An 11,527-nucleotide genomic window follows, 5' to 3' on the forward strand; every position below is an offset into this window, starting at 1 on the left:
AGGAAAACACAAATATCTCCCACTACTCAGGCTGTGTTCAGACAAAACCGGAGTAATGTAAAGAGGAGAGGAAACACGTTTTTAAGAAAGAACCTTTTATTTATTAAAGAGTACGAAGGAACCTTCTTCCAACATTGAAAGTGCTGTGAGTTCTTTTGTGCTGAATCTAGTCTCTAAAAGCTCGTGTGTACTTTTAGCGGGAAACAATTTTGGCTGCATTTGAAAGGAAACGTTGGAAGAAGAACTAAGCCCTGCACTTAGAGGCAAACTGTACTTTTCAAGGGCTTGCTGGGTGAACTATTCACTGAAATTAAATCAATTTGAAATGTGATGGACAATTGGTCGTATTGCCTGAATTTCCTGTTTCTTGCGCCGATGTCTCGTCACTGGTGATTCCAGTTTGCAAATGAATGACATGAGAATACTTAAAAGATTCATCAATTGCTATTTCCCTGATGATTGACTAATTATTTAAGTGATTTAACAACCAAAAATACCAAACAAAGCTTCTCAAATGTGAGGATTGGCTGATGATTTTTGCTTTTTTGTCATTGCAGATGATTAAAATCTCTTTATGTTTTGGACAATTTGGATAAAGTGAAAACAATTGAATGGATTCTACTAAAAATAGAAGGCAAATTCTGCATCTTCCTTAGTCTTTGCATCCCTCAGTCTTTCATCAATGTGGACGATATCAACTCAACGGACTTTCCCTGAAAACAGAGGAAAAACTTAAGCTGCAGTTGTGGTCAGATTATTGGGCCGTGAGTAGGGCAGAGGATATGGACAAAAGATTAACTTAAAAAAAACAAAAAAAAAACTGTGTCTACAACAATCTGTGCAATCAATTACAGTGAGAGCATTAGTGCCTGTTTTATAACAGCGTGGGTTTAGTGTTTTTGTGCATTTGTGTGTGACGGCACATGTGTGTTTGTGCCGAGTCCAACCGCCGAAGCGGCACAATCGCAGCTGTTTTTGGAATTGAAGAAAAAAAAAAGGGAATGTCAGTTCTTGCGTTCTTCTCTCTTAATCTTCTCCAAACTCATCAGTTCAGCTGTCAAATTTTCGCTGAATGCTTAATTAATATTCGGGAAACATATTTGGATTTTTATTCAGAACCTGGGGATCACTTTTCTTCACCAGTTGTTTATTCTGCACATGAAATGATGTCCCATCTCATGCCTATTTATGAGCTTTGTGTTCTGCACAGCAGGGTAGACTCTTTGTTTTCTGACAGTTAGTTTAGAATATAAATGCAAAATTGTGCTGAAATTAGGTTTTAGCCATCGATTTAGATAATTGATTAATAATTCAAGTCACTGTACAACAGAAAGAATGCTAAACATTTGAATGTTCCAGTTTCTTCAAATGTGAGGAGTTGTTGTTTTATCTCTGTTTTATAAAATGAAAACGTTATTTTTATCGTCACATAAAGTTTGAGCACAGCGTAGGGAAATTGGTCGAAGAAAACAAGCAGTTTGAAAACGTCATCTTAGACTCTGGGAAGTTTAATAGACCAAATGGTAAATCGATTGATCAGAAAATGACGGATTATAATAATATGATTATAATTATGCTGCCCTAAGGAAAATAAATGCTACAGCTCTCTTCGATTTGAACGGAGGCTGCATGAATCTCAATCAAAACACCAGTATGTTGGGGCAGATTTAACGCTCATTTTAATCCTTTACCAAAACAGTGCAACAAAACCCCTTAATGATCCCATTTACTTGAGTGGGAGGCACTAACACCGCCACGGGGCCACCCATGCTTAAAATCGATGCACTCACGCTCCTCTGCCGAGCTTCGGATAAAAGCATCCGCCGAATGGAGTATACGTGGTGTGAAAAGCCGCTGCTTAGCGTAATGTGAGCTGTCCTTTTCCTGACCGCTGGCATGTGTGTGTGTGTGTGTGGACGCCAACGGGACGGTGTAATCAAGGAGAGAGACGTCGGCCATTGTCATGCAAGTGAGATGCCGTCGAGAGAGGCTTGGACTCCTTCCCAGGTTCCATTGCTGTCGTGGCGGGGTTTTTTTTTTGGCGGGTCGAGTGACACGGGGAGTTTCTGCCACCGAACACTCTCACTGTTGAAGTGCTGTTGGTTTTTACATACACATGTCCCTCGTTACTGACAGGGCCTAATGCACGAGGCCATCTGTCCTGTTTGAGCCAACAGTGAGTGTGGCTCTTACAGCTGTGGAAGGTAATGAAGGTATCATTCACCGTGTTATTACAGAGGGACAAAAGCCAAGCCTCACTAGCCTCTGCCGCTAATGGATCCCCGACCAGTATTTGCTGAGTGAATCCTTCTCACCGTGTTCGTCTCTTCCTCCTGTTTCGCTCTCCCTTTATCCTTTTTCTTCCTTCCTCATTTCTGCTTCCTTTCAACCCCCCCCCGCTCTCGTTTTCCCCAATTCCTCTGTCGACCACTTTCCTCGTTCCACCTCATCCTCATTTTCGCTTCCTCATTACACCTCCACCTGCCCTCGTTCTCGCGCTCTCCTGCTCTACCTTTTACTTGTGTGTCTCTCTGTTTCACTCTCGCTCTCCTTCTCTACCTCCCGCAGGCCCAGTGAAGCGGAGAGAGAGCGAGATGTCGCAGAAGAAGATATTTCTGGTCTTAGTCACCATCAGCACTGTCAGTCTCCTGCTGCACCATGGGGGCCACTTGAGCTGGTGAGTGATTGACACACGCCCACACTTATGCAAACCCATACATTACCCACCCTCTATATCTTTATGAGTTCACATGGTGCTAATTACTATGAAGACGTCCGTCTTTTTTTTCTTCTTTTCAAGTCAAATTAATAGTGGGACTGGCTCGTTATAGATATGAAGATGTTGAAAGCGGTCGAGGGACCAATTATGAAAGCAGAGGGATCGTAGATCTTTGACAGCCCCGTATTCTGTTCTCGTACCCTTTTCAACTTAACGTTATGCTCATAAAACCGTTTCCACATTCCCGTCTTTAATGTCTCCGTTATTGCTCTCCCCTTCGTCTCCCTTCTTTTCTTTTCACACTTTGTTTCCACAACTTTTAAATATCTGACCCTCTAGTTCAGTCTGCAGTGAATATGCTGTAATACTGCAGAGTATTAAAAACAATACTCCGGATGCAAATTGGAAACTATAAGATGCAAAGAATTAAGTTTTATGTTAGGCCCTAGAATGACTTGTTTTACATTTTCTAACATCACAATGCACGTGCAGAAAATGCTTAGTATTAGTATGGAAATGAAATCATCATGATGTTAAAAATATATTTCACGATAACAATACATACACTGCAACAGTAAGGAAAGGAAAGAAATGTAAGTCACAGATCAAAAAGTCAAATTTTTTGAAAAGGATGAAAAATTAAGTTCATATCATCGCACAGTGAGTCCACTGAAAGTCAATAAATTCTAATATTGATTTATCACCCAGCCATATATGCAGTACAAACACCTTGTAATTATTCTGAACTCTCTGATCCTCCTTCCTCTGGTGGCTTTATCCTACGTCTGCCCTCTTTTCTCTGTCTCCTCATTTAAATTCCCCACATGTACACTGATGTCTACTTCCCCGTTGTACCTCTGTCCTGTCCTACACCTCAGTCTCTTCCATTATCTGTCTAGAGCCTGTGCAATTATGTCTCTAATGTCACCAAATTATTTGGAGTAGCTGCTCCTTTTTTTCTGGAGCTAATGGAGTTTCAAATAAATGAATGCATTTTCTTTTTTCTTTTTCTCCAGGACCATGGAGGCCTTCCACCTCGGTTGTCCGGCCCTCCGTTCCCACCCTGCCCCGGGCCTGAAACCTAAGCACACCAATGTGGCCTTCCTCAAGACCCACAAAACGGCCAGCACCACCATGCAGAACCTGCTTTTCCGCTTCGCAGAGCGCAACAACCTCACGGTGGCGTTGCCAGTGCAGGCCTGCGGTCACCAGTTCTGCTACCCACGCTCCTTCACTACTCACTTCGTCCACCCGCACACGCTGCCGTCGAACATTGTCACCAGCCACATGCGCTTTAACAAGGCAGAGATGCAGCGCCTGATGCCCAACGACACGATTTATATCACAATCCTGAGAGAGCCGGGCTCCATGTTTGAATCCTTGTTCAGTTACTACAACCAGTACTGCCAGAGCTTCAAGAGGGTCCCCAATGGCTCCTTGGAGGTTTTCTTAGAGGAGCCATGGCGCTACTACCGACCCGACGAGAAGGACTCCATGTACGCACGCAACACCTTGACCTTCGATTTGGGCGGAGACAAGGACCGCCCAGTTACAGATGTGGCATATGCACGAGGCTTTCTGGCTGAGGTGGACAGAGTTTTCTCCCTGGTGATGATTGCCGAGTACTTTGATGAGTCGCTGGTTCTTCTTCGCCATCTCCTCTCTTGGGATCTGGATGACATCCTGTACGTTAAACTCAACATGCGGACGCCGAGCTCAAAGAGGAGCCTATCACCGGGCCTTCCCGCAAAGATCCGTGCCTGGAATTCTTTAGATGCGCGTCTCTACGACCACTTCAATGCCTCCTTGTGGCACCAGCTGTCCGCTCTGGGTCCAGCTTGCGTGGCAAGGGAGGTGAAACTCCTTCGACAAGCCCAGGAGAGGCTGGTGAAAAGCTGCTTCGGTGGGCGGATGCCTCTTCTACGATCAGCCGCGCAGATCAAAAATAAGGATCTCCGCCCCTGGCAGCCCAGTGGAAAAGTTGACATTGTGGGCTACGACCTCCCGGTGAATCTCAGCCGTGGCTTCTCCAGCCAGGCCCAGGATCTCTGCCTCAAGCTCATCATGCCTGAAGTCCAGTACACACAGGTGCTCCTACGTACCCAATCACTGCACTACCGCCGAGGCTACCAGCTTCGCCCGGCACAGCAGTCACATCCCCTCCAACAGCCCATACGCACAGCCCTGCCTCGGCATCTTCAAGTGCAACGCAGCCAACTGCCCCCTGCAGCCCCGGGCCCTGCATCAGGGACAGGGTCCACCTCCACCTCAAAGCCTGCTGCAGGAACTCAAGTTCGGACCACAAAGTTAGGGCCGAAGTCCTCACAGACCCAGGCCTCACTGACTCAAAAGTAGACACTGGAATATATTCTGAGTGCCCAAAAGACTGCATTGTCCTTCCCATCCTGCCCCTTGAGACATTGGTGCTTGGTTGGTGGTGGGTGTTGGAAACAAGGGTGTCCTTGGGAAAGAGTCTGGGTTGTGTTTGAATCAATGTCTCCCCTATCCTTTCCAGACAGAGTTTGGGATCAAAATAAACGAGGGGAAAAGGAGGTAAAGGGGGTTAGACGTATCTGGACTTGAACTTGAATCTCTCCCCGCTCTGATCTGTGAAACAGCATCAGGGTTGGCAGACACAAGGGCGGGAGAAATCTACACCGGGACTCGGCTCGATTGCACACCTCTGCACGCCCGACAACAGCGGATGGGAGAGGGTTTTAGGTGAAAGTGGTGCTTTGAAGCAAATCTGTTATGTGCGCCCGGGACTCAATAGGGAAGTGGCGATATCGGGGTCTATTGTGAGGCACAGAGTAGGCATTGTGTGTATCACACTGGTATAGTATCATGTTACTTGCTTTCATTCTCTGTTTCTACAGCCCTCTCTCGCTCTCTCTCCCTTACATATGCCACTTTAAATCCTTGAGAGAGACATAATGACATTGAGGGATCAGCTGTCAGGCGTCCAAAGAGCCTCCTAAGAGGCCAGACAGACATTGAGATCACCTCTGACCATTACTACAACAGCACAATCAACAACTCTTCTCTTCTTCTTCTTCTTCTTCTTCTTCTGCTCTCACAAAGCCTAAAGCAATGGAGATTTAAAAAGACCTTATACAGAGTGAAAGCCTAAAGACTGGATGCTCAGCTTGGCCAACCATTATAGCTATGACTCACACAGAAACTGAACACACACATCAAGCCTGTCTCTTCAGCTTTTCGACCTCTCTGGCTTCCTCCTATGCATCCATCTCTCCATCCCTCATCCCCGCTGCTACCCTCTGGTTCGGCTCTGAAACCAAAGAGCAGCACTGACATCTTGTTTTCTTCAATCCCGGTCCACCTTTGATTTCAGTCTCCCTCTGACCACCGGCTGAGTTCGCATCTTGCAGCTTTCTAGACTTTCTAGGTTTCGGCATTTGGGGTTTTGTCTTTCATCTTATTGCAATAAGATCACCAGGCCTACGTTATACTCGAAAGGCATGGATTTAGTAACCTACCAGCAACCCCACACTGCCCATACTGGCACAAACAATAAGGTAAAACAACTTGAGAGGACAAAGACTTGAGGCCTGTGGGTCGCGTTATTTGAATATTTAATCGTCTCCCCTCACGGCGCTCCTAAGGGCCCGTGTTCTTAGGTTACATTTTCATTAAGACTACAAGGAGCAGACGAAAGCTGCTTATTCTTAACGCGAAAACACAGGAGAACGAAGCGGAAGCATCGGTTGTGACTGATGGTTTTGGCTGTGATCTTAAAATATCACCACTTATCTCAGCTGTGATCCATTTTTAATCCATTCTGCTCATATTTAATGTGTCATTTATGTTATTTTATTCCTCCAGTGATCAGCAGGACACTGCTGAGTAACTGGGGGGGCAGAGGAAGGATGTCTGTGTGTGTGTGTGTGTGTGTGTGTGTGTGTGTGTGTGTGTGTGTGTGTGTGTGTGTGTGTGTGTGAGAGAAGGAAGCATCTCTCTCTTCATGTTGTATTTTTCTCCCAAGGCCAGCCAAGTTGGCATGGCAACAAAAGGAAATAATGTGCGTGCGGGTTATTAAAACTATGTATTATTTATTATCGGGGTTTTACAGAGTCCCATTACTGTATTTGAAATGCTTTTTTCCATGAATACACTGGATAGAAAACCTTCATATGCTCAGCGTACCACCTCAGGTGGAACAAGGCATGTGGCGGCGATATGAAATATTAATTCCACACGTTTTACATAATGCAAAACTACAACGACCACTTTTGAAAACCGCACATTGTAACAAGTGTCGTCGCTTGAAAATTCATCTTTCATCCAGGCAGCGCTTAAGTGCTCAACCACACAAAGCTTTTGTGGTCGGAGTCTGTAGGTTACAATAATGACAAACACACAAACCGCTGCTGCTCTGACAGGAATATAAAGTGCAGCGGGTGGAAAGCCGACGTGAGTGAAGGATAAACAGCTTCATGAAGTGGCTGTGAATATTTGAATATTTGAATTCAAAGTGTGCTTATCTGAACTTACCGCGGAACCTCAGCTTTGAAAGCTGGAGATGCACAACAGATTTTTATTTATTTACAGGTTTTGAAATGTGTTCAGCTATGTGTAATATTCTTCACGGCACATACACTGCAAAAACTCACTCAAAGGATGAAACTGGAGTTTTTCTGTATTTTTCATACAAATCCCACGAAAAGACAAACAATGTGTGAGTCCACCCTTCCTGAGGCACACAGCTTCAAGTGTATTGGTTCTTGCTGTAAATCTTTTACAAAAAACACTCACAAAAATGTGTTTTTGTGTTTTTAAAAGGCTCAATAACTCTCTTAAACAGCTGGGCTCTGTAGTTTTTAGCAGCTGTGACTCAAACAGAAGAAACGGGGCATTTGTTTGGGACTGTTTTCAGCTGTGGATGAATACACATTTAATGCAACAATGGCTGTTTCCAGCAGCAGGACAGTGTGTTTAGGATTGACTCAGAATAAACTACAGTGCCCCGGTTCGTCGTAATGATGGAACATGTAACCAAGTGCACCGCTGTGACACATTCATGTGTTTTTAATAGGTTTTTGGAGATTTTGGGAAGGATTCATTGTTGGTTTTGGTCGATTCATGGGATTTGTTGACAACAGGATAAATACAGAATATCACCAGCCTTATACATTGAATCAGTTTGAATTCAGCTGCTATGTGTAAAAGAAAGCATTTTGGCTTCGAGTTAAAGTCCTGCTGTAAAATAACAAAACACTGAATATGTGTTTGTTACTAATTAAGAATCGACGGAGATAATTCATGATAATTTATTTCAAAATGTCTATATTCATTTAATTTTGTACGCTTTGGATCCCCAGACGCATTGGCACAACACTTGATTTTTAAGCTCACGGTGGAGTTCAAGAAAGGAAAATAAATGATCAAAATGGGATTTTTGAAAATGCATTTCCTCCCATGTCTGTGTGTGAATGGGAGCCAGCTGAAGAATATGTTTTTATTTTCCCTCAAATATTCATTTATGCCCCATCTCTCCGTGGCTGTGAATCTCTCTAAGTGCTGTTTTGATTGTACGAGTCGTCCGCCCGGCTGTTCTGCTTCTTCTGGGAGGGTTTCAGTAATGGTCATGCTGCCGCGTCGATAAAGTCGGTGATTTTTCTTTGAAAATGAGGACCCGTGAAAAACAGAATGCTAAAATCTCACCATCTTCACATTAGCTTCTTTATTTTTTTAAGAACGACATCGCAAAAGCTGTTTTTTTCTTCTTCGTTAAACTGGGAAATAAAACTTCTTCTTGTGGTGTCAGGTACATTTATCTGGACTCTGCTGAGCCATCTGCAACATCCGCTGATGTTGCAGGAAAGTGAAAGAGACAGGTTCATTGGGTGAAAGTGGTACGCTCGATGATTATCTGACTGCATTTTCCATCATTGCCTCTTTTGATTTCCGTCTTCTGTTTAAGAACTTAACTGTCAGCTGTGAAGAACGAGACAGGTGGTTTTTTTCCCCCCTATTTTTGTGATTGGGCGCGAATGTTTGGGTGGGTGACGAGGCTCTGAACAAATGGCTAACGACAATCAGAGCTAGGGGCCCCAAAAGCTTTGTAATGATGGACAGTGAACGTGACGAATAAAGTTTGATTGATTTCAATTCATCTGCGAGTGGACCCGTTTTGTTGTCTCTGCCATTTCTCTCTTCAATGCAGATTTATTCAGAGATGCACTCACTTGAATTATTCAGTATATTAGAGCAATGCACACACACACACACACACACGCTCTTCTTCAGCAGCGATACATAACACCCAGCGACAGTTGTTCAATTAAGATTCTGATTCTAAATGGTTTCTATTTCCCCGAAGACCAAAACCAGACTTTTCATCCTGCAATCAGTCGTTTGAAATTACCTCCATACTAAATGAGGAAACAAATTGCTTTTCACAGGGACAAAATCAAAATGCAAAGCAGTGTGTTTGATATGACTGTGATTGAGGCAATCATGATGCTGCGTTCCCCCCCCGCCTGTCTGTCATTATGGCCTGGTGTTGCCATAGTGGCACCCGCTGGCCTCTGGGCCAGCTGCCTCCGCACCTTTCTGTTTTTCCTCTCACGTCTTTGCTGCCTCTCAATTTTTGTCGCTCTTACTTTTCACATATTTGTAATCATAACAATCGTTACAATAACTACAGTAGCTGAAAATAACATGACGACAACAGGAATAAAGCGGCAAAAAGAGAAAACAAACAAACACTTGAAGTTTAATAGTTTGTGTCATGTTTCTCCTGAAACAAACATGACTTTATGTATCTGTGAGTCTTAAGAGCACAAAGGTGCGTATACGAAAACAATGTAGAGAAAATTTAAGATAAAATCATATTGGTTCCCACTGCTCATCTTCCACACTGATATCTCTTCTTACCTGAGCACCTTGCATCTGTGACATGAAATTCACATAAGAATGTACGTAAATACCTGGACTTTTTACATTAATTAAACATCGACTTGATCATTAGTTATTGACTTTTTAGCCCCGTTAGTGTCGTGGCTCTGCAATGTGGGTCTGTCCGTCAGTCCACTACTTTGGTCTAGACGGAAATATCTCAACAAATATTTTATCGATTGTCCTGACATTTGGTTCGCACATTCATGTCCCCCTAAAAAATGAGTCCCTGATGTTTCCTCTGACGCCATGAGTCCAGTTTAAGACAAAATACCAGCGAAACTAATGACATTCCCATCCGCCACGCTGCACTGTGTTTTGGGCTCTAATTAGCAAGATGTTAGCATCCTCACGAGCTAAACTAAGATGGAGAACATTAAACCTGATTAGCATCATCATGTTAACCTACTGATTTAAGCATTTAGCCATTACGCCGCTGTGCTTAAATACATCCTCACAGAGCTGCTATGCTTCAGACTTTTAGTCTCGTTTACACACATACAGCAGAACTAGTTTTTCTTAACGTTTATGTGATATAATCACTGAAGTCTGAGAAGCGGGAGAGGGAATTACAAAAAGCAGGTATTCAATGTGCTTGTAAAAAACATAAACTGTCAGCAAAACATCTCTTACCGTAATAAAAACAATACCTTTGAGGCAACATTGTATTTTGCTGTTCTGATCAGACTTGCCGTTATAATAGAAGTCTGAAAAGCAACTAACAAAGTTCCTTATTCAAGATAAGTAAACCCTAATTCAATACAAATTCATAGACGCCCATTTTTTTTTCTTACCCCAAAATGACAAGTTTGCATATTAAAGAAATGTAAAACAAGATTTTAAGTATTGATGTAGGTGTAATCGCTCTGTTGAGTTGTTTCGTGGTGTGGTTGCTGTCCGTCCTGCAGCACATGGACGACCCATTAGAGAGAAAGTAAACCCTCCCTACGCAGAAAGCAGCTAACAAGATTGTCAGAGAGAATAATAGGGTTGACAACAAAAAGGCCACTCATCGGGATATCAGGCTACGTGCACTCACGGGATCACATTGAACTCCCTAACAACACGTAAACAAACACACTACTGTGCATCATGCACTCAAACGCATCAAATCTCTCGTTAATGGGCTCTCACACACGCACATAAACAGACACAAACAAACATTCACCCGCGATGCCAAAAAAATGAAAAGCAACAAACACAAAAAGAATGGATTTCGTTAATTCCATAACCGTGCGTTTATGTGTCGTGCACATGCTGCTCTGCGGAGCAATGTTCTAGGATTATGCATTTGAAAGTGCACAAGTGGGTGAATGGCCGTAGCTTAACTCAAGTGCTTTGCCCTGATTGCACTGTGATTGGGCCTAAAATGTCAAGCGCCTTGTCATCACCGAGGAGGAAGGGCATTTCAGGTCTTTATGTATTCCAGCTCTGTGACTCACGTTGTTGTTATCACAGGGGGGGGAAATCACGGCACTCGGGTCACATATGTTTACACTTGACCACCAATTCTAATAGCCACTAGTTTGGCCACTTCGTGACTCTTTTGAGTCACTAAACAGACATTTTTTTTCTAATTCACAAAGAACCATGATGTTGCCTCTGGACATTAGACGACTTTTTGACAAGGACGTCACACATTACTCGACACTAAACGACGTGATTTGTTGCAGCAAAGTGCTGTCCCATTCCTAATTATACCATTTCAAGCGCTCACAATCTCTCACACTCAACCACTTACCAGGTGACGTCAGTAAGTCCTTGAGGGTTCAGGGTTTCAGGCTTTAGGGGGGGGGGGGGGGGGGGGACACTGGGATTGGACCATAGCCCGTCTCCTCTCCGCTTTCAAGCCGCCTCCCACTGCAGAATGCCAGTGTTTATAGCTGCAGG

General features: G+C 43.7%; 1 protein-coding gene across 1 annotated transcript; it reads left to right on the forward strand.

The window, feature by feature from the left end:
- The first annotated feature begins 2,594 nt into the window (after nucleotides 1-2,594).
- Nucleotides 2,595-5,074, forward strand: gal3st3 (galactose-3-O-sulfotransferase 3). The gene is made up of 2 exons (XM_076092146.1): nucleotides 2,595-2,677; nucleotides 3,736-5,074. The coding sequence occupies exons 1-2, from the start codon at nucleotides 2,595-2,597 to the stop codon at nucleotides 5,072-5,074; spliced, it is 1,422 nt and encodes a 473-aa protein (XP_075948261.1).
- Nucleotides 5,075-11,527: the final 6,453 nt, after the last annotated feature.

The sequence above is a fragment of the Anarhichas minor genome, unplaced genomic scaffold (assembly GCF_050575085.1).
Source record: "Anarhichas minor isolate MPS153535 unplaced genomic scaffold, ASM5057508v1 ptg000016l, whole genome shotgun sequence".
Lineage (NCBI taxonomy): Eukaryota > Metazoa > Chordata > Actinopteri > Perciformes > Anarhichadidae > Anarhichas > Anarhichas minor.